The sequence below is a fragment of the Podarcis vaucheri genome (genome assembly GCF_965113315.1).
Source record: "Podarcis vaucheri genome assembly, chromosome: 7".
Lineage (NCBI taxonomy): Eukaryota > Metazoa > Chordata > Lepidosauria > Squamata > Lacertidae > Podarcis > Podarcis vaucheri.
The window spans coordinates 28,249,762-28,277,383 of NC_138765.1; the positions used below are offsets into that span (position 1 = coordinate 28,249,762).

General features: G+C 45.5%; 1 protein-coding gene across 5 annotated transcripts in view; it reads left to right on the top strand.

Moving 5' to 3' along the window:
* The first annotated feature begins 4,789 nt into the window (after window positions 1-4,789).
* SESN2 (sestrin 2) overlaps window positions 4,790-27,622 on the top strand; it is a 60,993-nt gene continuing 38,160 nt past the window's right edge. For 2 of the 5 annotated variants that reach the window (XM_082231660.1, XM_082231661.1), the window contains exon 1: window positions 25,246-25,556. In XM_082231660.1, coding sequence (XP_082087786.1) covers window positions 25,467-25,556 — 90 coding nt within the window. In that variant the 5' untranslated portion in view covers window positions 25,246-25,466. Of the gene's footprint in view, window positions 5,460-25,245; window positions 25,557-25,821; window positions 26,015-27,622 lie in introns of those variants that run through there. The other 3 variants (XM_082231658.1, XM_082231659.1, XM_082231662.1) reach the window with 3 other exon arrangements.

A 27,622-nucleotide genomic window follows, 5' to 3' on the forward strand; every position in this document is an offset into this window, starting at 1 on the left:
AGCCCTGCCCCTCAAGGCATCTCTTTGGAAATAGCAAGCCGTTCAAATACAGTTGAGATCCAGGCAAGGTATTTGGCCAGGTTGCTCCTTTGTACAGAGCCCAGTCCGAAATAATGGGGGACACCTCCCCCTTTATGGACATGCACCTAACACAGCAATATGAAGTGGTGTGAGATTAACTTTCTATAAGATAAATAGAGGGATACTTGCTGCAGATGGGCTTTTATGGATATTTTAAAATATATAAATATACGGGATGATTTTTTTTCTAGTAGCACTTTGAAAGACCTACAAGCCTTGGAACGTGGAAGAAAGAATATTGAAACGTGCACTCTGCTGTGGGTTATTTATTTTTTAGTCTTGTTTTTGCTTTGTTTAAAAGACATTGTACATTAAGAATTCATTGCACCAGAAGGAGTTGTAGCAGCAGAAGCCTAATTTTTATATTCAAGAACATTTTTAGGAAAAAGAAATTTAAGCGGGAGTGGTTTTTAGCTTCCTCAGCCTACAGAAAATGAAGACAAGGAGAAGGATTTTTTCCAGTAAATTGTGTCTTTTTTCTTAACTGTGACACCTTGATCATGCATTCAAGTGGGTGATTTATAGTGATGCTGTTTTTCTTTCTTTCTATGTTTCTAACATTGGCAATCTTTAAAAAAAAAGTTGCATTGATTTGTACAAAATAAATGTTAAAAAAAAAGGTGTTGGGGGAGAGGGGGGATCTTCTGGTGGTTTCATGTTTCGATATTTTGCCTATGCCTTTCTTGGTTGAGTCGGCAAAGATAAACCATTCCTCCCCCCCCCCCACTGGCATGGGCCTGATCCAGGCGCAGGTGATCAGCATGAAGCACAAAGACCTTTTGGTGCTACTGTGAGATTTGATGTATGTAGAGGATTAAACAGTATTTTCTGTATTGAAGGTTTCTTGTTTGATATGTCTCCTTCCCAGTCTTGTCACATTACTGTAGCTATCGTCACTTGCTTAAAAAAAGTAGGGTGGGGGGTGACAGCTAGTCTCTCCGATTTTTTTAAATCCTATGAACATCGAGTCCTTGCTCATTTTTCTTTCCCATGCAGGGAAGTTTCATGATTTAAACTGGAATAACCCAAGTGAGGAAAGGTGTGAAGTTTTCTACAAAGCGACATAAAAAATCTCAGACTCCCACTAAATTTTAAGTACACAACATGAGAAATGCAGATTCCCCCCCCACCTGCCCCCACCATCTTCTTTAAAATGTTTCGTTGAAGAAGGCATATGGCATAACATACTTGTTCTCAGAGTTCCCCTACTCTGCTTGATGGACTGCCACTTGGAGACAGGGTGGGGAGTGAACAGAGCTCAAGTCGCATTGAGTGGTACCCAGTGCAGGTATAATGCTAGTGTAAGGATTTACGCTTGCACAGTGGAACAGTTCTCTCCTCCCACCCCCATGTGCACCCTGTGCCCTCCCCACATCTGCTGTGGTGAACCCCCAGATCAGATTTAGGTGATGGGAGAGGGAGGAAATTCCATTGCACAAGTGTTAATCCTTACACTAACTGAACAGGTACCTTAGCACAACATTGGATACAACCCACCACACCTTACCAGAATATATATGTTCTTGCTTGTTTTATTTAGAAAGATTTATAAACAGCTTAAACAGCTCTCTAAGCAGTGCACATAATAAAATTGTAGACGGAACACAACTGAAACCAACAAAACTATTCACTTGTTAAATTTATACCTCACCCTTCCTCCCAAAGGGTGTCAGATTAGGACTTGGGGGACAAGGATTCGAATCTCCATTTGGCCATGGAGCTCACTGGGTCACCCTGAGCCCATCGCTACCTCTCAGCCTAACCCACCTCACAGGGTGTTGGGATTAAATGAGGGGGAGAACCATGTATACCACCTTTGGAGCTCTTTGGAGAAAAAGGTGGGATATAAACACAATGACTAGTATTTGCTTTTATTAAATATATATCCAGCTGTTCTTTCCAAAGGGCCCCAGGGTGTCAAACACAAAACTGATATTACAATAAAATGAAACAATAGCATTTATGTTGTACATTTTAGTTCTGAGATTACGCAGCCTATATTCTCCAAATAATCCTTACAATAGCCTTTTAGAGTGGGCTGCTGTGATGCTCGTGTCAGCATCAAATGTTAAAATGTGAGACAAACTTTTTTCATTGTTTGAAAATGCTGAGATACGTGAATAAATGTCAAGAGTCACTTTCAGCCATTCATAAAATTTATCTGGGTTTTCCAGCCAACCAGTTGCACAGGAGATGTAGACGTTCATCTTAACAGCTGTTCCTGGCAATCATGCAAAGATGTAGGAGCTGTTTCCTAGACTACAGCAACTTGACATGTCGGTGTGACCTTGGCGTGTACTATAGTTAGTTGGATTACAGGTAAAAGCATCTACTCTCCCAATTTGCAGATGCTGGGGGTGGGGGGAGAAATTGGATAGTGCAAATGTGTGAATGATAAGCAGGCCTGCTTCAATTTCCTTACTGCTCCAGATCCTAATCCAGCCAAACACAGGCATGAGTGACGGCCAAACTAGACATGACACCATTCAAACTAGACATGACGCCAATTTAGCAATTTTGTGAATGGCTTTAAAATAGGTGCAGGCAGCTTAATTAAGATTGGCACTGCAGGGAAGATCCCACTGCCCTTTCAGCTTAGACTAGTCAGTTTCATTTGGATATCCACTTGGATATATGGACTTAATATTAGGTCAATCATTCTCTTTTATTACACTCAGTGACCAGTATTGCCGGGAGGGGGGGGGTACATCTATATAAAATAAGACCAAACCGAACACAGAACCATTACAATAAAATTACTAGTTCCTGCATCGTACAATAAACCGCCAGTCATAAAGAACAAAATGGTAAGTTTGCTCAAAGTTGTCCCTGATGCGTTTTACATGCAGCAAGCAGCACAATATTTAGCCCCCCTGGAAGAGATGGATGTGTTCTGACCATTTTTATGTTTAAGTCAGGATCAGTTGAATGCTTTTATTGTTCATATTAGGTGATTAAATCTTATCTGCCCTGGGCGGGGAGGACAAGGGGTAGTGCCACTTGCCAGAATGCCCCCCCCCCTCACCAAACTTAGGGGTGTTCCACAAGGCCTTGCTGCTCGTTTTTCCTTCTCCAAGGGTGGAGAAGACCAGCAGCAATGCCTCACACCAGAAGCAATGGGTGGGTCGGGCGCCACCCCTTGCGCTTCCACCACCTGAGGCAGCTGCTTCACCTGCCTTCTGAGTAGGCTGCCTCTGGTCTTCCTTGCCCCCTTCCCTGTGGTTCCATACAATTTATATTCATGCAGGTTCATTTTTTGGCTAGTCTGCCAGTGCTTTATAAGCAATGGGTGTTTTGTCCTGAGCTCACCGCTTGAGGATGCATTAGCTTCGTGTGACTTTACTATACCCTTGCCCCCATCCATCCCTTTCAGGAGTGCTATGACAAAGGCATGTAGCATTGCATAGTCTCTGTGGTCCTTACATCCTTACTGAGGTTGGGTATCACTTTCTTACAGCTAGTGATGCACCCATCAGCATGACAGTACGTACCATGTTCTCCCATAGTACTGATTTCACTGTGAACCACTGGCTCTATTAGGGGAGAGTGAAGGGGTGGAAGTCAGTAACACCATTGGGGGGTGTGCGTGTCAAAACATATGGCAGCTCCTGTCATGCAAAAGCAAAGGTAGCCATGTTGCTTTTTGTGTGACCTGAAAATACCAAATTTAGTTATTCAACAGCAGGATCCTAAACTGCAGGAAGACGATCTTAGTACAACCTAAAAACAACAACAGGTCTAAAAGTACCCAGTCTTTACTGACAATGAACAGATAACCTGATTTGCTTCTAGGGTATTTACACGTCTTCCTGTTAGTCATTTGTTCATCCCACATTTCTACCTGGAAAAGGTCCATAGTTTTGTTGCATGAGGACAACAGAGGGCTTTTAATCGACTTTGTGCAAATCTATATGGTTGAATCCCTCTTGCAAAATGCTGATAGCATGGACACAGGCAGTCTAACTCTTCTTAACATGACTGGTCCTTGCCTCCCACTCAAATTCTTATTTTAATATTTGCAAAAAGATACATGAATATTTTAATGAATTAGCACATAAATTCTTCACCCGAGTGTGCATTTCAAAAACAATAAAATTCACAAATCCTCAAATAAATGCCACCTTGTTTTGTTTGCAGATTTTGTAGCTGTTATCTTACTGTATTATGGAAGAAAAAACAAACAAACAAGCCAACTGGGTACACAATTTGCCCCCCCCCCCATACACAATCCATCCCTTTCCCCATTCATAAATTTTCATCAAATGGGATGTCCATTTTAGAAATGTTGTCTTCCCCTTTCCCATAATCCCATACACAAGTACAGCCTGTGTGTCCAAATATAATGCCTAAGCACATTTTGACGCAAGGCAGGACTGAGAGACAGAAGATATTTTTAATGTATATTTTTAAAAGGTCTTGTTAGGAACCTTCAGCTGTAACAGATGTATTGTAACATAAGTTCATGTACCAAAATGTTAGTCTTTAAGGACCCACAAGACTTCATATGTATATGTGTGTTTGCTTTCACACGGCTTTGCCTCTGGAAGATAACGCATCTTGTAAATTCCACTTGATCAGGGCTTAACTCGCAGCTTCCAGCACATTCATAACAAAGAAAACTACATCTCCCAGAATGCACCAGGGCTCGTTGCTCTAAGCCACGGTCCCCTTTACCTGTCACGGCTTGCAGTTCTGTGCTTTCTCCGGCAGCAGAGACAAGACAGATTGCATCAGCCCGAGATGTTTTCTGCAGCCTTTTCCCACCCGAACAAAAACAACATTAGGGGACCTGGGCTCACCAAGACTGGAGTGCAGGCAGACATGGTCCTCTCAGCCTGGTGGGTGTGCCACTGCTACTAGTGATGTCTGTCTGCTCGTGTGGCCTCGCCTTGCTGCAAGTGGATCTGAGAAACTTCCAGATGTAGAAGCCTAAAGGGAGAGAGAAACGGGACGGCAGAACAGGTACGCTTGATCCCAGAAAAATGACAAGCCAATCCATGCCTGGGGTCTGCATTAATGCGCCAATCAGGGCTGAAGATCCACAGATGGCTCAACAAAGGGCCACCCTACAGGACCAGAGGAAACTTCAGGCAGGGCCACAGGGCCACCTGGACTCTGGAAAGTGGGTCGGGCTCCATAGCCGAGGAGAAAAGGACCGGGGAGAAGCAATGGACACCTTGGCTCAGGCTCTGCTGAGTTCCATCGGCCATCAGCCTTGCCCTTCCCAAAATGACCTGGAAAATGGATGGTCCTCATCGTCGTCAGAAGCAGCAGGGTTGGAGCTGCACCAGATCCTGGTGTTATTGCTCAGGCTCTCCAGAAGCTGCCCTTTCAGAGAGGTCAGAGAGCGATGCTCACAAATGCTAAAGGCTGCCCAGGTAAGATGCCACGTCTAGGCAGGCTGGTTACAAATTAAAGGCAGAAGGTCTAAACCACCTATATTAAACGACCTCACAGGAGACAACTTGTGTAAATCATAGAATCATAGAGTGGGAAGGGACCATGAGGGTCGTCATCATCATCAACAACTTTATTGCACTAGCCAAAGGCCATGGCATCATTCACAAAGGAAACAAAAAGAAAAACAGCAATAACCATAAAAAACATCAGGCACTGCAAATACAATAAACCATGGTCACGTCTCCTAGAAATTGTTTGCTGCATACGATAGAATAGCAGGGGGTTCTCAGATAGAATGTGCCAGCTTAAATGTCCGAATCACCTTTGCAATTGACCGCTATTTTATCTCGTTCTTTTCTCCTGATCTTCTTAGCTGCCAACGCATATAGTGCTACTTTAGAAGTTACGAAGTCATGAGGGTCATCTAGTCCAACCCCCTGCAATGGAGGAAGCTTTTGCTCAACGTTGGGCTCAAACACACAACCCTGAGATTAAGAGTCTCATGCTCTACCAAAATCCCTAGTGGAACGAGAGAAATGGCTCCAAGGCAGGAGCTCTATCTCCTCGTTTGGGATGTTGTGTTGGGAATACGTGGATGTTCAGCGCCAACAGGTACTCTGCATATGATCAGGGGCACTCCCTTATTTGTTATTACTTCTAATGCGACAGGGTCACTAGGGTGGAACGGAAAATGGGTTTTCAGCCCTAGTTCAGAATTAAGTCCTAGCAAAATCTTCCATACCATCCTACTGGCCTCAGCTGAGCTATGTCACCATAGATGATAACATTCTATATTTTATAACAACTTATATTTGCAGGCAGCCATAAGGGCTAGAATTCTTTTCAAGATGTTGAACAGTACCAGTACCATTCTGTGCACTTGTACAATATGCGTGCAATCAATAAATCATATGACCATAAATGTAATAAAATTTAAGGGCTAGGACAATAGAGAAACAACAGTCCCTGAATTTCAGATAAGGCTGTCTGTGACCAGACCTGGAATAGTTTCTTCACTGTCCCCAAAATGAGAAGGAAGTAGCAACTTCTTCATATATATTTCCTGAGTAAGAGAGGCCCATCTACACTATGTATTTTTAAAAGTATTGTATGACTTCAAACAGTCATGAGTTCAAACAATTCTGGAAACTGTTGACCCCGATTCCCCTCACAGAGCTACAATTCCCAGCATTCCCTGGGAAGAGGGATTGTTAAACAACTCTGACAGTTGCAGCTCAAAGGGAGGGGGGAGTCTCCTAACCAGACCCTCCAAGTGTCCCTATTTTCCAGGGAGAGTCCCAGGTTTACAGAAGCTGTCCTGGTTTCTGATTTGATCCCAAAATGTCCTGCTTTTCCTTAGGGCACCCCTATTTTCATCAGAGAAATGTTGGAGGGTATGCAACTCTCAGCATCCTTAGCAAACTACAATTCCCAGGATTCTTTGGGGAAAGCCAAGACTGTTTAAAGTGGCATGATCATGGGCATAGCCAGGGGGTGGGGTGGGCAGCTCCCCCCCCCCATTCAAACAAATCAATAAAAATCATGAATGTAGCCAAGGGGTGGCAGGGAGGGGCAGCTGCCCCCCCAATTATTAAAAATCAATAAAAATACATAACTAACTGAGGTTCTGCACCCCAAAGAAAAGGTCTGCTCCCCTAACAAAAATCCTGGCTACACCCATGATAAAAATACTTAACTAACTGAGGTTCTGCCCGCCCCCAACATGAAACCTGCCCCCTAACATAAATTTGCAGGCACAGAATGAATAAAAATGCAAAATGCTCCAAGAAGGGCTTGCTGTTAGTGTCCATCAGTTCATTGATGCTGCCAGTGAGTGCCTTTAATGTGACAAGACGGTTGTCCCTGCCCACCCGTCAAAGTGGCTTCTGGGTGGTGGGGGAAAGCGAGGAGCTGTGTTGCTGAGCTGAAACTGGGCTCCCCAGCCCTGGCATAAGGCAATCAACCAAGGGGACAGGATTGGCTTGGTTAAAAACCAAGCATCAAAACATTGACTGCCACATACAGAGTGAAAGCCTGCAGGAGCAAAACAGTCTTTAATAACGCAGCACAGGAAGGGGCCAGCTGTACTTCACAGTGCCAGGTGTTCCATTATCTAGGTGCATTGGCACGATGAAGGCCCTCTGTGTAACACGGAGATGTGTTTGCTGCAAGCCTGTCCTTATTTTCCTTTGTGAAATGTTGGAAGGTGTGACGAACACAAAAGGCCCCTCACAGAGCAAATCCTGCCACTTCACACGCAGCTTGCAACTGCAGGGGTGTGTTTTGAACTGGAGTGCAACTACCTTTTTCAAGCGTATCTTTTTTTTAAAATGTATTTTTATTAAAGATTTTCTTGGTTTACAAAAGTATGGGCAATGTCTCTCTCTCTCTTTCCTCCTAGTAACATTTTTTACAGATCAGTTTCATTTGTTGAGACATTAGGAAGAATAAGGGGCAGGGGGGGAAGGTGAGTGGGAGTGGGGGGGTGGCGATGTTTCTATTTTACTTAATATATGTGGGGTTTGTGTCAGCGTCACTTGTGCAGGTTCTCTGCTATTCACTTGTGTTCCTTTGGTGGTGAGAGAGGTTGGGGTTGGCCTAGGGTGTGGTTGTTCATTTGTGATTGGCTGTGGTGATCTTTGTTTTCATGTTTGTGGGGGGTGGGTGGGTGTTTTGGATCAGGTTAGCCATATTGATTTGTATGCTGTTGGTGGATTTTTGTCATTGTCTTGTTGGGCTGTGTATGTGATAAAGGGGAGCCATACTGGGGTGAAGGCGTCTTCTTCTGTATGTCCCAGTGTCAGTTTCAGTTTATTGGTTAATTTTTCTAGTAAGGCTGTTTCCCATACTATTTGGTACCATTGGTCCATGCTTACTCCTGACAGGTCTCTCCAGTGTCTGGTTATGGTGTTTCTGGCTGCTGAAAGTAGGTGGGTTATAAGTTCTTTGTAGTGTAAATGGGCATTATTGTCTTGGAAGATGTTTAGTAGGGCCAATTCTGGGGTGATTTCTAATACTTGCTTAGTTATTTTACATATTTCTCATATGGCTGTTGTCCAGAATAGTTGGATTTTGGGGCACTCTCACCACATGTGGAGGTATGTGCCTGTGGAGTTGTACCCTCGCCAGCATTTTGGTGAGGTTCCTGGGCGTATTAGCGAAGAAGCAAACACTTTCTTGGATTTTAAATTGGCGGAAGACAGGCTATTGCAGGAAAAACCAACGCAGCAGGGCACACGTATTAACTTTCTGCAACATACAATTGTGTATTTGACCATGATCCTTGGTTTCATATAATAGGATGTTACAAGCATGGCCCTATTTTTACCTTTGGCAATTGATTTAATGTATTTATATATACCACCAGCCTGCCTGCATTTCAACGTCAAAACAACCCTGTGAGGTAAGTTAGGTTGTGAGGCAAAACTGCATTTTTTTATAATAAAAAACCATGTGTTTATGTGGAAAAATCTACTATTTAATGCTGGTGAATTTCCACAAGAACTTTAAAAATAAAATTAACTGATGTAGAAATGTGGAGGACAGAACATAAGAGTGGAAAAATGAGGAACTGAGAGCAACCGAAATTGACAGATTTCTCCCTCTCTATCCAGCTCTAACTCCCCCACGGCCTGTAGAGAAAGGCTTTGCAGGAATCTTTGCAGGAATCTTCCGACAGAATCGGCAGAGGGGAGTCCAGCAGGTGTGAGAGGTGTGGAAAAACCCACATGTTCCTTTTAGAAAACCCCCTCTTGATTCCATTTTCCTTTCTGTTTGTGTTAGGAAGATGAAAGGCTGAGGGGTTCCGGCAAGTCTAGTTGTTTGGGATGCCTCATGGCTCCCGTTGCTCAGTCTCAGCTCCTGCCCACCTAGCAGTTCAAAAGCACGTCAAAAGTGCAAGTAGATAAATAGGTACCACTCTGGCGGGAAGGTAAGCGGCGTTTCCGTGCTCTGCTCTGGTTCGCCAGAAGCGGCTTAGTCATGCTGGCCACATGACCCAGAAGCTGTCTGCGGACAAAAGCCAGCGAGATGAGCGTGCAACCCCAGAGTCGTCTGCGACTGGCCCTAACGGTCAGAGGTACCTTTACCTTTACCTAACAGCTCTCAGCACTCTGAATAAACTACAGTTCCCAGGAAAACCAGGACTGTTTAAGGGGGCTCAATACTGCTTTCAGAGTAGGCTGCAGATGGGGCCTAAGAATTTTGCTCATTTTAGCATGGGGGGGGGGCAATAGAAAGAAATGTACTGTGAGAATTGAGGCTGCAGTCCTAACCCATTATTACCTAGGAGTAAGCCCTGTTGAATTCAATAGGATTTACTTCTTAGTAGAGATGCTTAGGATTGCATTGCAAATTGATTGTGCAGTTGGGGATATGAGGTTTAATAAGAAACCTAGGCTATTAAAAAGAAATAGACAGTAAATATGAATACCGTTCCATTTTAAATCTTCAAAAACCTATATTGATAGTATGCTAGAAGTTTCCATTACTCTCCAAAGCCCCATTTATTGTAATCCAGTTTCCCCTCCCGCCCGCACTCTTCCTTTCTGGATGAGAGCCTGTCAAGAGAGAAAAAATTAACACTGGGTAAAATTGGAAAAGAAGTTGTTACATTAAATTATCTCTCTTCTCATCAAGCTTTTGAATATATATATTGATTTCCCCAGTGCCTTTGGGCAATCATGAATTTCTTTTCTATTTGTGCACTAATGGCAGGCCAGGTGTCTTAGATATTACTTCTGATTACAAAGGATATAATAATTTGATCTAGTCAAGCAAATACTGCAGATTAGAAGCCTCCCCCCTTAGCATTTCTGGATTTCTCCTCAGCCCAACCCTTCTCCCCAAGTGCCATCAGGATTTCTGGAAAGTTCACCCTTATGCTGGCATTTGGTTCCTGAAGCTGTCACCCACCGCTGCACGGTCAAGGTCTTTCCCATTTTGTCCAGATTGGACTCCCAAGCCTCAAAAGTGGTCCAGAAAATAGGAGAGAGGAAGAAAAGTCTGGCAGCACACTGCAGCGGCTGGGCAGATGTGAGGCCCTTTCACAGAACTCCCTAAAGTGTAAAGTATTGTTGATTTTTCAAATTTGGATTGTGTCCTAATTAACTTCTCTTATATGGCAGTGGTTTTCAACCAGCATGCCATGGCACCCTGGGGTGCCTTGAATGATGGTCAGGGGTGCCAAGGCCAACACTGGCCTCTGTTCCGTTTTCCTTCCCTCCCTCCTCTGATGCCCTCTTGCATCTTTGCCTCCCAAAAGCTTGCACTTCTGGTTGTTGCAGCAGCCCTGGCTACAAGCTCCCCAGGCGAATGGTGCCTCCATGGGGAGTTTCCCAGGTTCCTGTAGGGCAGGGTGAGGAGGCACTTCTCTTTGGGGCAGCTCAGATACTAGGGGCAGCAGCTATGGCTGCCCTGAGGACTCCAAGGAGAGGGGAGAAGAGAGGAAGCTGAGGGAACACTCCACAAGGGAGGGTGTTCGAAAAGGGGTGAGGGGCTGCCAGCTCTGCAGGCAAGGGGTGACAGAACTGGGCTCCTGAGCCTCACAGGGGTGCCACAGAAAGCATGTAGTTGGTCAAGGGAGCCGTGGACCCAAAAGGGTTGAAAACCTGTTATATGGGATCAGACCATTGGTGGCCCATCAAGTTTTAGTAGGGTGTTCTCCAGGAATGGAGAACCTGTGGCCCTGCGATATCAAATGATATAAAATTTATATCAAAAGACAGGATTTCTGGAGAAAAGGACAAAACTTCAGGTGCAGTTTATCAATCAACCCCTCTTCACAGGAAACACTGGGAATCGTAGCTCTGTGAGGGGAACAGGTGGTGCATAGCAGCTCACAGCGACCATAACAAACTAGACTTCCCAGGATCCCTTAGGAAAAGCCACTGACTGTTTCAAGAGGTATGATACTGCTTTAAATGTATAGTGCAGATGGGGGCTGAAGCCCTACTCTGAGCAAAACCATTAAAATTAACAGACATAAGATTTGTTGTTGTTGTTGTTTAGTCGTTTAGTCGCGTCCGACTCTTCGTGACCCCCTGGAACAGAGCACGCCAGGCCCTCCTGTCTTCCACTGCCTCCCGCAGTTTGGTCAAACTCATGCTGGTAGCTTCGACAACACTATAGACATAAGGTAGTCATGTTCATTAACTTCAATTGGTCTAGTCAGAGTAGGACTTGGGCCTATACCTTTGAAACACTATACCTTTAAAGCAGTATCATACCACTTTAGTCATGAAAACTGCCCTCTCCAAAGTAGGACACATGGCTACCCTACAACAAAGCCTAGCCTTTAGTTATAATTTATTTCATTTCTGAATCTCTTTCTGTGAAGTGTCCCAAAGTGATGAATAACATCACTTAGGAGCACGAGTATATGTAGACCCTGCTAATATGGGGTCCTGACTCTTTTGGGAGCAGGGTGTTCTTCCACTCCCGACCATGCTGTGCTGCAACCTGTGTGGAAGCATTTCCCCCTTAGGAGACTCTCTGAATCACCTTGGCAAACAATGGCCTAATTCCCCCAAGATGTTTGATACCGCACCACTCCTTGGTTGCAAAACAGGAGTGGAGGATCCCTCCCAGTCGCAACAATGTCCAGATGAGGCCAATTTAAATCGGAGCAAACAACAAGAGATTAAAGGCTCATTGGCGATCTGGAGTGCAGTGGAGTAGGAAAAGTTGGGTTCTTTGAAAGGGAGCAGATGGGGAGACAGGGAACTTGCTTCGCTTGGATCTGCCTTAGAAGTGAGAGATGGGGGATATTCCTGGAGGCCACTGATGCTTGAGAGAAAGAGGGGTACAGCGGTTGAGAAGGCCCTTAGGAAGTCCCCTCCTATACTGGTCCCCCCACCACCCAACCACAGGTTGGTTTACACCATAGCAACAGTAGGTAGCTATGTGTCACCATCTTAAATATCCCACAGTGGGGTGTCAGATTATAATGCCAGTGTGTCATAGTGTGGAACCAGAACCTGAGAGATCAGGGTTCACAATTCCCACTCCCTGCCATGAAACTCACTAGATGACCTTGGACCAGTCACTGTCTCTCAGCCTAGCCTTCCTTACAGAGCTGTTTTTAAGATGAAATAGGGAGGGGGAGAACCATGTATGCTGCTTTGAACTCCTTGGAGGAAAAATGGGATAGAAATGCAATAAATAAGTACACACACAACACACACACACAGATATTTTGAGGACCCACCTTATTTGTATGACTGTAAGTTGTTTTAAACTGTTTTCAGTATTGCGTATTAATGTTGCAACCTGCCCTGGGAACTTAAGGTGAACAGCGCATTAATAATAATATTAATTGGAGCAATTAAAGGGCACGTTAGGCAGGAACATATCATACTAGTGGTAAACATGTTGACCATGGCATGCATTTAATTATCACGAGTGTGGAGATTGGCTCCTTTACCAGTTATTGGTCAATGGAAGTGGTGTGGAATGTCATTTGTATGAATAAGGAATGACTCCATAGTGATTTCTCGGGGGTGGGGGGAGGTTTCCATTTGTGCTATTTTGCAACAGATATAGTTGGATAGAATTATCACCTCCAGGCCTCACCAGACTTCCTTTTTATTGTGCATTTGTGATGATATGTGCTCATGATGGTATTAGGGCAGTTATACACAATCCTGCTTTCATAATACCATTTATACCCGCAAAGGTTTTGGGGTGGCCATATTGCTTTGTTTTGAATCCGTGCATGTTCCATAGCTTCCTGCTGAAATTCCTGCTGAAACTTTTCGTACCACTAGTGTTCCAGGGTGTTGTTATTGTTTGACCTGCTTTAGCCGTGCTAGAATGCAAGAGTGCTGCTCCAGGTAGCAATAATAATAATAATAATAATAATAATAATAATAATAATAATAATAATAATAATAATTTATTATTTATACCCCGCCCATCTGGCTGGGCCTCCCCAGCCACTCTGGGCGGCTTCCATAAAACCAAAAATACAGTAAAATCACACGTTAAAAACTTCCCTGAACAGGGCTGCCTTAAGATGTCTTCTGAATGTCAGGTAGTTGTTTATCGCTTTGACATCTGCTGGAAGGGCGTTCCACAGGGCGGGCGCCACTACCGAGAAGGCCCTCTGCCTGGTTCCCTGTAGCTTTGCTTCTCGCAATGAGGGAACCGCCAGAAGGCCCTCGGCGCTGGACCTCAGCGTCCGGGCAGACTGATGGGGGTGGAGATGCAGTAACTTTGGGGAGGCATTGCAGAACAACTAACAAAATGGAACAATGTGTGTGGATAGTCCGGCATGAATCCACTCTGAATGACATGTTGGTGAATAAACCTGCACATAGACAAATGATACCAGTCTAGAGGTTTTCAAAGGCTTTCCATGCAGAGATTAAGGATTGAATCTCTCTCTCTCTCTCACTCTCACACACACACACACACACCCTGTATCGTGGGTTCTGAAGCAATCTCTGAAGATTCTGAGGTTGAGAGACGATCCCAAATGGGTAAATCTGGTGACAGATTTGTGGCATGTGCTCTCACACTTTTGTGTAAAGAAAAGCAGCCCTGGTGCTAATTTATCCTGCTTCTCCATCCCCAAAAGGCACAGCTGTCACTCAAGCTATCACTCTGAGGCTTGACACAGTCACATTTCCCTCTGCATGGAAGTTAATGAACCTAGGAGGAGTTGCTCTCCTTCCACCATTGGCCTTTCCCTGAACTTATGGCCTTTTTGTAAGATGTGAATAGGCTGATAGGTTCCCTAGAGCAGTGTTTCCCAACCGGTGTTCCGCGGCACACTAGTGTGCCGCGAGACGTTGCCTGGTGTGCCGTGGGAGGGAGGCGGGCGAGTCGGGCGGTGAGAGGCGGGGCAGTGAGAGGCGGGGCGGTGGCGGTGAGGAGAGGCCGCCCAGCGCGGGGCTCTCGCCGTCTGCCTGCGGCTAGTCATCTGCAATGACTAAGGAAGGCAGCGCGGCAGGTTCCCTCCCCCCGCCTTTCTTTCAGAGATTTATTGCTGCGCTGGAGGGAGCAATGGGATCCAGAGGCCCAGAAGGAGAAAGGCAGTTGCCCACCAGTCGGGAGGAGTCTCACTCAAATGGGGCATTGCTCAAAGGGGAACGTCTCCCTCAAAAGGGGAAGAATGTGGTTTGCCCATGGGTTGGGGGGGGGGAGAAGACACAGCGCCAGCCACCCATCTTTTTCTGAGCTGGCTGCTATTGAGCGATTGGCAAGGGAAACTGTGGGAAAGACAGCAACCTCCGGGAAATTCTTGGCGTTGGCCTTAAGGCATTCAGAAGTGTGTGTGTGTGTGTGATTGTGTGTGTGTGTGTGTGTGTGAGAGAGAGAGAGAGAGAGAGAGAGAGAGAGAGAGAGAGAGAGACCATGTTTATCAGATCTCTCACTTGAATCTGAAACTCTCGAGGGACCCTGTTTTCACACTTTTTAAACATTTTGAATGGATCACTTGTTTAAAATCTCACCACTTTTGTTTATATGGCATTGAAACGCTTTTACTACTGGACTATGGCAAGAAGTATTGTCTGCAAATCCAACCTTTTGGCTTTCTTTCTTCTTCTTCGGGGTGAGGAGAGTGGAGGTAGGTTGGGGGAAAGTTCCCCAAAACTTTAGAAATACTTCCCCAGTGTATATTCTTGCTTTCTTCCAGTGTCCACTGCTACTTACAGTAACAGGGACACCAAAGCTGGCATTTCCAAAGCAAGACTCGGCCCCAGGCAGGATCCTGCAAAGGTTTTTCAATGCAAACTGTTGCAGGCCACCCCAATCTACCAGTGATGAGAGAATCCAGGGGTTCCAAGTGCTTGCGCAGGTTTTGTTTCCCCAGAATGAAGGTCAGTGGAGACTGTGGTGTCTTTAGAACATATGGTTTTATTTACACATCTATGCAACCTGAGCATAAGATGGAGGGGCTCACAGAATTAACTGATCTTCCTTCTCCGTTATGTATGAGCACCAATCAGACAACTGCAAAATGAAAGACAGTAATCAAAGCTTTGGATCCAGCCCAGAACAAGCATGTCTCTAGGTCTCCAGCTTCCATTCTGCTTCTAGCCCAGCTCACTTACATACAACTCTGAGTACCAAAAACACGCACAATCATTTCTGTTAAAAACAAAACCAGACAATGTAAAATACTTTCTTTGTGTTTATTTGATTCCTATTAAAGAGAATTACTTTATATATAGTCAATATAAGCACAGAGTTAATTTTTTAAACATTTTCTAATGGTGGTGTGCCTCAAGATTTTTTTCATGAAACAAGTGTGCCTTTGCCCAAAAAAGGTTGGGAAACACTGCCCTAGAGAGTGGCTGGGTCTGTAAGAAGGACGCAGGCTGGCAGCTGATGGCGGTCTCTTTTTTGGGATCCTCTGTCTGGGACGGGCGTGGGGGAAGGAGCACTAATTTGTCTCCCATTAGGGTCAAACTGATCACCATATTTGGAGGAAGGAGCTACGGTAGCTGATTTGGCCCCCTCCATATGCCATTGGACTCCAACTCCCATCATGCCCAGCCAGCATGTGCAATGGTCAGTCAGGGATGATGGGAACTGTGGGTGGGCAAAATGGGGAGGGCAGCTCATTGGCCTTCCCTGGCAATAACATTTTCTTCCACATCAGTCCGCTCGTTCCCTAACATCAGCAGCCGAGCACCTCCTGGTAGTCCCTACACAGGATGAAGTATGTGATGTGGTTGTCTAGGAAAGGGCCTTTTCGGTGGTGGCTCCTTGTGGTGGTGGCTCCTTCGGTGGTGGCTCCTCCCTTCCTACTGAGATGTGCCTCACCCTATCTCATGACCCATCTAGTCCAGCATCCTGAAAGCGGCTGACCAGATAACTCTGGGAATCCTGCAAGTTGGACAGGAGCACAACAACACTCTTCCCCCTTGCGACCCCCAGCAAATGACATTCAGAGGCACAATGCCTCTGACAGTGGAAGCAGAACATAGCCTTATCCTCTGTGAATTTGCCTTGTCCTCTGTGAATTAAGAAGCCATTCAAGTTGGAGGCCCTTGCTGCCTCCTGTGGCAGCGAGTTCCACAGTTTAACTATGCGCCGCAGCATGAAGAATTACTTTCTTTTGTCTGTTAGTGTTATGAGAGATGGGGGGGGGGACGACGACTTGTCTGCATCCACTCTCTCCATGCCACGCCCCATCTTATAATCTCCTCTCCTGCCGCCTGTTACTTGCCTTTCCCCTAAACTTACAAGCCCTGAACGCTGTGACTTTTCCCCATAGGTGGAATTGCTTCATCTCCTCGATCACGCGACCCCTCCACACATCTGGTGGCATGGGTCAGGCCCGTGAAAAGCTGGACGTGCCACCGCAAACGTCTTCTGCCTTTGAAACGTGGTTGCGGCCAAGATTTTTGATGCAACAGCAGAACGCGGCAGGAAGATTAGAACCAGGACCATTGTCAGGCGGCAGGGGCTGGTGATAACACAATCTTCCTTGAGGAAGCCCTTTGTTGAGCCACAGAGTTGTGCAATGGCGAATGCAAAAAAATAAGAAGACCCCGGCTCTTGCTTAGTTGCCTGCAGGCTGGTGGGCCTTTCCCCACTCCTACAGCTAATAAAAATCAATATGGGGTGCGAGGAGCCTCTAGAGCTACAGCAGAGGCTTTGTCCTCCATGGCCCTCCTTTGTTTGTAGTGTTATTTGCCCAGATTGGCTGAGGAACTGCTTCTCCTCTGCACCGCAAGGACCCATTCAATGGCTGCTCTGAGAGGCACTCTCACTCTCAGGCAAGGTGCAAAGGCACGGTCCTCTAATTGGTAGGCTTCCCTGATTCAAGCTGTTGCCGGGCAGAAGAGGGCGGGAGGAGCAAAGAAAGACCTGGGATGTTTTGTTGCAGAGCATTTCTGTTTGCTGGACTTCGCCGCATGGAAGTCTTCAGATCAGACAGCAGAGATTGCTGTCTGGGGCCTGGTTTTAAAATAGCTTCTGGTTGGAATGAAGTAGAGCTGAAAATGACCAGGGTGGGAGACAGTCCAGGTTTCTTCCAACTAGGTTCAAATGTTTGTTTGTTTTTCATCCATTAGTAAGTGGCAAAGCAGCATTGTGAGACCCTTGGAGAGATGTGCGGCCCGATCTTCCACATGCTTATAGGGAAGTAACTCCCACTTTAGTCACTGTTGCTTGCTTCTGTATTTGTTTGATTTCCCTACATGCCCTCCACCCTTCTCCGTATGAGTTGCAAACAGTATAAAAATATAACATTGGTTACATTCCTTTTTTGATCCTATGAAAATTAATTTCAAATTATACACCAAAACTATAGGGTATTAGCCAATGCTAGTACTACTCAGAGTAGATCCACTGAAATGAGTGAGCCTGAATAAGTTAGATCTATTAATTTCAATGGGTCCACTCTCAATAAAACTTACTTCAAACATTGCCCTCTATAACTATACTACACCTACTCTAACTATTTTTATATGTAATGATATATTTATTATAAGTGTGTATTGTCTGATAATATCCATTGTCAAATCGCTACTAATTATGTTGCTGGATTATTTACCATTCTGTTGCTTGTTTGTCAATACAGGCGACTCTCAATTTATGCTGGTTTATGTTCCTGAAATACTGTGTAGTCAAAACACATTGGCTTCAATGGCAGGCGGGATTGTCAAAGTATTTTTTTCAAGATGTTCGCCCTATTTGTGCCCCTTTTTATTTTTTAAAAAAATGCCAAGTGCCTAAAAAGAATGCACACAATTTAAACATGTGTAAGTTGTGAGTTATCTGTACAGTGTTTTATTTATTATTGTTTATTTCTATTTAAATTTTGTAAAGCTATAAATTAATTTTTTTAAAAAATGCAGGAATAAAAGTGGATAAGATTTTTATTTTCTTTATTTTTTAACAGAATGCATATGTTGCCCAATTACAAAGTTTTATGGGTGACTTATAACAAGAATAAAAACAGTATGTGAGATGGTGTTGCAGTAGCTGTGCTTTGGAACCCCTTGCCTATAAACAAGAGGCAGGCACCTTCATGATGTAGTTTTAGGCCCCTGCTAAAATCTTTTTTTTATTTCAGCAGATCCACCCAGACACATAATTTGGTTGTGAATACTTCTTTTGAAATTCTGCTTTTTTAAAAAATCTGTATTGGATTCATCATCATTGTTTCATACATGCCACTTGGATTATTATTATTTAATTAAATGGTTTACAAAATTTGTTAGGCAGTGTAAAATGCAGTGATAAACCGCCAAAACAAAACAAAAATATAATACAGCGTCAAAATTGTGCCAGCATGAAATAAAGCCAGTGTGTGTTACAGTCACAAAAAAATCTGATCTTTGGGGAAAGCGGGTGTTTTTGACAAGACCTCCCTATCAATTATACTTGCCAGTAATATCAAATCAAATAGCATCGCTGAATTTGCCAGTATGTAATTGAATCCCACCTGAAAGCAGCAACCGTCCAGAAGCAAAGCCAGTGAAAAGGTATCAAGGTCTTCCTAGATGTTGCAGGCGAGATCTATGATTGAAGTAAGCCATTATAACAAGTCAGCTCTGAGTATAAATAACACTGGATATAATACCTTCTATATTTGCCTTCTTTGGAACCACTTCATATTTGACCCATTTGGCACAGAACACAAAGACAAGCCACAAGCAAACAGGCAGGTTCCTGGAGAGAAGATCATGGTAACTTTTTCATTTTCTGGTCCTGCCGCCTCCACTCTTCTGTGTGCTACGTTCAATCCTGGGCTTATTTCCTCCAAACAAACCATAAGTAGTAAGCCATAGAACATAGAACCTTGGCTGCAGCTCATGGTTTGTCCAGAGCAAGATAAACCACCTATTCAGGTCTGGACATAAGGCAAAGCCAAACCATGGCTTAGCTCCCAGCAGTGCAGCAGCAGGACGTGAGAAGGAGCAAAGTGGCTGCAATCCTCTCTCCAGGAACCCACATGGTTTGCTCATTTGCCATGGTTTGGCTTAGCGCTATGTGCAAACTGGGCCACTGACACATTGTCAACAACCAATATATATAGCCCAACATCTCTTTCCTCTTTTGTGGTTTCCAGCCTGTTGAGTCATTTGCTGAAAATAAAATATATGATCTCATTTTGTTTAATCCCTTAAAAAGAACTCAGGTATCTTAAAAACAACCTTTTACTGATGTCTATGTGTGTCCAGTGGAGGTTTTAGGGCAGACCAGGAAAGGATCAGTTTTCATGACTTACTAAGGCAGCAGTCCTGAACTCATTCGATAGGAAGGAAGCCCCACTGAACTTAGCAGGACTAACTTCAGAATAAACATGTGATGGATTAAACTGTGAATTGATAGGATGAGATGTCATAGAAGTTGGGAAACATGTACCTTTAATAATAATAAAAAGGATTTGGGGAGATGCCTGTGGCTTTTCTTCCTCCCGTGATACTAAGAACAGGGCAAGCAACATCTGCCAGAGTTATCTTTACTAATACAGTGGAACCTTCGTCCTCCTTACGAACGCTTCGGGTAACGAACTCCGTTAACCCGGAAGTAGATGCTCCTGCTTGCGAACTTTGCCCCGGAATGCAAGCGGAAGTTGCGCGCCGGCGGTGCGGTGGCAGCGGGAGGCCCTATTAGCAAAAGCGTGCCTCATGTTAAGAACGGTTTTGGGTTAAGAACAGACCTCCGGAACGAATTACGTAAGTTCGTAACAGAAGGTACTACTGTAAAGGTACAGTAGCACTGCCTCCTAATATACAGTGGTACCTTGGGTTATATATGCTTCAGGTTATATACGCTTCAGGTTACAGACTCCGCTAACCCAGAAATAGTACCTCAGGTTAAGAACTTTGTTTCAGGATGAGAACAGAAATTGTGCTCGGGTGGCACGGCAACAGCAGGAGGCCCCATTAGCTAAAGTGGTGCTTCAGGTTAAGAACAGTTTCAGGTTAAGAACGAACCTCCGGAACGAATTAAGTACTTAACTCGAGGTACCACTGTATCAGGAATAAAGTGTAAGTACTTGTTCCAAATTCTTGACTAGGGCCTTGGAAATCTTAGAACTGCCAGTTCCTGTTAAATTACTGTGTAGACGATACTTTAACGGGAGGCTGCAGACTTTGAAATCTAAGAACAAACTAATTTTGGCTTTGAGAGATTAAACGAGGGTCAGAGGTTATTTTTGCAGCATAGAAACTTCTTCCATTTGATACAATATTCCTTCTCCAAAGTTTCAAGTGTTCGGATAAGTACAATATGCTTTCAAAAGCTACATTCCCAGCTATCACACCACAGATGTCTTTGTTGTTAGAATTAAGCAGACTGATCATCAACAAAGAATGGCCAGGCAATGGTGATGTGAACCTTTGGACAATCAGTGCTTCTTTTGTCTGGAATGGATTGAGTTTCCCAGGAATGGAGCAACAGACTTGAATCTGTTATCTATTGAATATTTTTAACACTTATGCCCCACCTTTTCCCCAAGGGGCTTAAGGCAGTGCGCATGGTTCTCTCCCTTCCACATCTTATCCTCGCAGCAACCCTGTGAATTAGGTTAGTCTGAGAGACAGTGGCTGGCCCAAGGCCCCCCAGTAAGAATCATGGCCCAGTGGGGATTTGAACCCTGGTCTCCCAGGTCCTAGTCCAGCACTCTAACCACTACCCCACACTAGCTCTCTGGGAAGAGATGAGTATGGGAAACTAAGGATTCTAAGAATAGAAGATGAGCCTGCTGGATCCGGCCAATGGCCCCTCTAGTCCAGCACCGCGTTCTTACAGTGGCTGATCAGATGCCTGTGGGAAACCCATAAGCAGGATCTGAGCACAAGACTGCTCTCCTCTCCTGTGGTTTCAGAAGCATTTTGCCTCCAAAAAGTGGAGACAGAGCATAGCTGTGGCTAGTGGCCATTGATAGCTAACCCTCTTTTAAAGACCTCCAGGTTGACAGCCATGACTGCCTCCTGCAGGAGTGAGTTCCATAGTTTAACTAAGTGCTACATAAAAGTACTTTTTTCTATCAGTCCTCAATCTTCTGACGTTCAGCATCATCTGATGCGCACGAGTCCTGGTGTCATGACACAGAGAGAGAAACTTCTCTCTCTCCGCTCTCTCTGTGCCACGCATTATTTTATAAACTTCTATCATCTCACTTCTTCCTCGTCTTTTCTCTAAACTAAAAAGTCCCAAATGCTGCAGCCTTTCTTCCTCGGGGAGTGGCTCCATCCCCTTGATGATATTATGAGTGTTGTTGAAGAACGAGAACCGTGTTGTTTATAAGTAGATTACTTCTTTCCTGTAACTTCAGAAGTGCTTCTTCAGTGCTGCTTACCTCCAGGGCAAATTTATGGCTCTGGATCAACTGCTCTGGGCGTTCAAGGAACAAATGTTATTTGAACAGTGTGCTAATCTCCTCTGCCTCCCCCCCCCCTTCATACTCCCCTCTCTTTATCACTTTGTTGTTCTCTCACTGCAGTTGTTTTGCACATTCCAGAGAAAAGAGGGCCCTCTCCACACTCGATCACTGTGTACTCTGTGTACTCGTCATTTTTTTTTCTTAACTCATCTCAGAAACTGAAGGAAAGAATAGACACCTATCTTGCCGGTTACTCACCGAAAACGTCTCTTAGTCATACCTGTGAAAATAAAGGAAGACAATCAACTCTCTAGACGTTTAAAGCAGTGAATCCACAGCCTTAAACTGAGAATTCTTCCGAACTAGAATAGTTACAGCTCTAAACTTGTGCATGTTCCTTCGAAAGTCAGTCCCATGTGGGGCTTGTTCCTAGGTAAAGTGTGCATAGGATTGCTGCCTCGGCTGAGTCATTTATTTATTACTTACATACCGCTCTTCCTCCCAAAGGAGCCCAGGGTGATAAAACACTGCAGCCAGTGATAAAACAATGCAGTTAAAAAGTACATATACAATTAAAACATAAGATAATCACACGCTCTCACAGCAAGTAATTTCAAGGTTGCCAGGAGCTGCATCTTTCAGGCATCAAATGCCTGGGTAAACAGGGGTGTTTTTCAGCTAATAACAACAGGCACACCTCACCAAGAAGGCATTCCACAAACAGGGAACTGGCACTGGGGATATGTTCACATTTTGGCTTACTCTGCACCTAGTGCGGTCCTACTGCTAGTTTCTGAAGTTCCGTTCACACATTAGCCACAATCCCTAGCAGTTCTGTAGTTTATTACTGCTGTTTGGTGTGCTTTCCCTAAAACCAGCACCAGCTTCAGTGAACATACCCTAACAGCCTTTGTGCAGGGGCAGATGTGTGTGCAAGTTCTGGCAGCAGCTTAATGAACAGGAGTTCCAGGGGGGCTGCAGGGAAAACAAAAAATGTATGTCAGGTGTAGACATTCCCAGCTCCCCTTCCTGAAAAAATGAAGAAATACTTGTAAATGTGGCTTGATGTGCAGTGCGGAGGGGCAGGATGACTCTGCTGCGCTTCAAGCCCCTAATGTGAACATACCCAAACCCTAAGGCTACTTCCATACTGTTGCTATTTTGCAAGTGGAATTCAAATTCAGGATAAGTTCTTGATAAACAGGTTGCCTGGAAGCAATGCAAATGGCACTCTTGCGCAACAAATCTGCTCCCATTCACTCGATGTTGTGCAGTACGAAAAGTGGTGGAAAACTACAGTGGAAAGTGCAGGATAACCACCACTTGACAGCAACCTGCAAACATTTGCAGAAAAATCATGATGATTACTCAATATATAATTCCCTCACTTCCAGAAGAGCTGTTTATTGAGGGTTGTGGTTGTTGTTTTTTAAGCTTTTCTCCTGAATTTTTTTTTCAGTTTCAAAAAATACATATGACATACAATCCCCATGTACCTTCCCTGCCCGAAAAATATTCCGTGCGTAAGATTGCATCAAAGTCAATCAGCAGTCAGTAAATGATAGGCAAAGATTAAGCCGCTTTGTACAAGATTATATCAGTTAGCAGGGGCGGCCCATCATATTTCACCACATCCGGAACCCAGAACCCAACACTGCAGCTGCTTCTTGCTTCTCTGGCAGCGGCAGAAGGAGGCAAGTGGTGCCCATGGAACTCCAGAACCACTGCAGGCCTCCTGCCCCCCCCCCCATCGCCAGAGAAGCAAGAATTGGTGGCAGCAGTAATATCTCGCACAGAACTCCACGAAAGCTTGCCAGAACCCACCACCATAGCAGCAATGACAGCAGATTGAGATGTGCAGTGTGACACAGCAGGACCTGCCGCATCTGGGTGGGATCCCTGCACTTGAGGCAATTGCCTCAGTTGGTCTATTTGTAAGGCCGGCTGTGTCAGTTGCGTGCCTTCTACTCTCTGTCTTTACAGATTGCCCCAGACTGAAACATGGGAAACTGGTGGCAAGTCCTTTCTGAATAAACATGTGCCACACGGTTCTAAATCAACTTGTGGTCTTTGTCTTTGTTAGCGCTCTCAGATACTTCCTTAGTTTCTCCGTAACAGCTGTGTTCCATAACGTATCCCACCATGAGAGTTTATTGAGCTGGGAGGTGATACAAAGATGCTTCAAGTAAGCATTATCCCACAGCTTCCAGTGCATTTTTCCATTACAGAAGTCTCATTACCTCACAGGTATGTTGTGAGGTGAAATAAAAAATGGGGAGAACTATGTACGCTACCTTGAGCTCCTTGGAGGAAATGTAATTAATAAGTAATAGAAATGTAATTAATAAGTAAACAAACCCCAATTTTTCATGATTGAATCCCACCCGAAAATAGTGTCAGTCTGGAAGCACCCATTGTCTAACCTCCTCACAAACTTGGCGTAAACAGATTAGGGTGTTTGCTCAGTAAACTGGTTATCTGGAAGTGAGCTTTAGCTGCGCAACCTAAAATTGTCAGCAGATGCTTGAATCCCACCAGCAAGAGACAGTCTGCAAGCAGCCCTTCTTTCTTTGAAGGTGGGGGGGGGGGGCGTTATGAACTTTGCCCTCTTGTATCACTTCCAAACTGATGCTATCATCAGTCACATTCCAACAGATTCAGGATGCGCAGTTACAGCTGATTTAGTAAACTTGCGCAACAAACCCACTTTCCCCAATCGATCGGACTTTTGGGGGAGGGAGGTATTGGTCTGTAGGGTTTTTGTTCTTTTTTATCATGTATCTTGTGCTTTCATATTGTATTTTTATGTTGAGAACAGCCCTGAAATCTGAGGTTGGGAAGCGCCCTTATTGCGCATTAGGGGCATATGCGGCCATCAACCCCACCAGAATGTGTCCAGAGAGCCGCGCGAAAGCGCGACAAAGTCTTCAGGCGCCCGCATATCGCGACAGACCGGCCCTAACAGACCCCGGCGGATCGCTGCGCTTCCAAGGCTGCTTTCCAATCGGCCGGAGGGCAGCCCCACCCCGCGCAGGAGCAGCAGCAGCAGCACAGCCGCCGCCAAATTTTCCACCCCTTTCCCGGGGCATGTATGTTAGGAGGAAAACAACCTCGGCGGGAACTACGCCTCCCATGATCCCAAAGCGGGCTGTTGTTCTCCTTCCGATTGGTGCAAAAGAGGTCGGCAGTTTGAAGCCCCGGTCTAGGGAAAGCCCCGCCTGCATCCCAGCGATTGGCTTTTCGGGGCGGGCGTCGATGCCTCTTTTCCCTCCCCTTCAGTAAAGCAGCTGTTCGGGGGCGGGGCTTCTCTCCCTCCCCCAGTGCTCTTGAGAGCGATTACTTGGGGGAGAGTTTTCAGTCGGGCGCTTCGCGAGCCTCTTGAGCGTGCTGGAACCCCGGTGCACCGGGACGTTCTAGAACTCCGCCAGTTTCGGACGTTCTGTCGCAGAAGCCTCGGGGAGAAGGACACTTGACGCGCCCGGGAGGAGAGGGGGGGGTCCGCCTGCCCGCTCTTGCCTCTGCACTTTATTCCTCCCTCTCTCGTTCTTAAGAATTTGCACCACCTCCCTCCCCCTCTCTCAAGAATTGCTTTTTCAAACTCTTCCCAACTTTGGAGGAAAGCTAGCGGACAGCGATCGCGCTTTATTCTGGTGTGCGTGCCTCGCGCGGCTCCCCAGCGCTACACGGCACCATGATGGTCGCAGACTCCGAGAGTTGCGACGCCCCCGGAGTCCAGGGCTATTTACCCTGCAAGAGCCTCGGAACTTTAAGGAGTAAAGAGGTAAGGCAAACGAGGGAGACGCGTGCCTCTCTCTCCCTCTTGGGGGTATTTTGGGGGGAGGGTTACCATTTGCCTTTCAGCTGTAACCCTGGCTAACTTTGTGCGGCGTCGGTGTTTGTTTGTTTCCCCTCCCCGTGCACCGGTTCTTTGCCATTTTAGGGGGATTGGGAGGGGGGAGCGAGGAGGAGGGGGGCGCTCCAGTTGCTGCTGCAGAGTTGCGTAAAAGGTGGTTGTTATGATGATCCTCCGAACAGGATACATTAGAACCTAGTTGCATCAGCCGTAGAGACACAAACAAGCACACGGAGGCTTGGGGTCTCTCAAATCTGGGGTGAGAGCGTGGCTGCTGTACTGTACCGGAGGCCACTTAAGTGAGATTAATGATCAAACGGGCCGGGAGAGTGAGCCGTCGGCGCAAGCGGGGATGTGCCTTCCCTCCTTCTGAAAACTGCAAAATGGTAAGCGGTTGCGAACCTTTTACTTTGGTGTCTTGGTCCGTTAGCACGGCCTCCTCGCCCCCCAATCATTCGGCCCCCTAAATGGCTAAACAGATCTTACCCCGCAGTCCTGGCTACCCTCAGAAATAAGTCCTATTGAATTCACCGGCCCTGACTCCCAGGTAACTTACCGGTGTGCACTGGAGCGCCCACTCTTCTCCTAACTGTGGGACTTTTGGAGCAAATAAATGCCGCTGTTTGTTTTTTTTAAGTTACATGTGTAAGCAGGGGTTAGGATTGCCGCAGCCTTGCTCTGGGTTATCGGCTTGTGTGGGTCAAGGGCTCCCTCTTGCATTATGTTCATTAGAGGGAGGCAATAAGTTCCCGTTTTGACTTCTTTCTTCTAGTGGTCAAGCACACATGTACGGGCATGCCCCACACTGTGTGCCCCACACTGCCGAGGGCAGAAGGGGGCCAGCTTAACTGCAGGATTTCTGCATAGATAACTTCTATCTCCAAGATTAGCTAAGCAAACACTGATAACTTTTTCAAGAAGAAAGGTTGTATCCTTGCCCCTTTTGCAACCCATAGATTGACCCACTCCAGAAAATGTGACTTATTGCACTTTAGCAGCTGCCACCCCCCCCAAAAAAAATTGGGTCCCCTGGACACCCAATTACACCCAGCTCAGCACTGCAATGGGGTGTAAAATGTGTAAAATCACACTGCATCCTTTCTTCAGATTGTTTTAGCTACCTGAGAGTTTTAAAATTGTTATAAGGTTTTTAAATTATGGATTTCCTGGCCCCACTGATTTAGTGTATAGTTATGGGTCAGTTTGGATCTCAAAATATTTGTCACTGTGTATTGATACCACATGGCAGTGGTGACGGTTTACAAAGGGTTAATCCGGTGTATAATTTTAATGGAGTGGTGAATACCTCCTGTCTGGCTTTGCTGCATTTCTCCCTCTCCTCGCCCCCCCCCCAGCCTTCCCATCAGGATTGTGAAGTTTCTTTGGACACCATAAAGCCCAAATTGACAGGCCATATTTTGAGTTTTGGCTTTGCCTGTTGGCCCACTGGGATGGAGCAAAGGGCTCCTTAAATCTCTCTTCCCTGCAGTGAAGAGCAACAGAGGCTTGGGCTGAAGCCCCTCCCTGGATCATGCAGCTCAAGACACAAGCCAAGGGTCTTTGCACTCCTTGCATGGGCCCTCATCGGCTGGAAGAGCAGCAGCTCCTCGGTTGCTTCTCCTCACTCCTTTTTGTCTTAAGTGCGAGGGTGGACAACAGCCACTGTTAGATTCGGAGCAGGAAGTGTGAATAGCTTTAAAAATCCCTTGGTTTTCATTTGTTTGTTGATTTTATTTCTGCCTCACCAGTGTCTTTCCATAGGGCAGGCATGGAGAACTACTGGCCCATGGACCAGAGGTGGCCCCTGCCCCCCCCTTCTGGTCCGCAGCACCCCTCCCTATGCTCTGTATGGCATAGAGCTTTTGAGGCTTACAACAAAGCAAACAGCTCTTTTCTACACTAGTCAAAACAGCTAAAATTATACAGAGTAAACAAAGAAACTGAAAACAGTCTCTTAATTCATTTTTTCCATCACTTGATCAGTCACTTAGTTA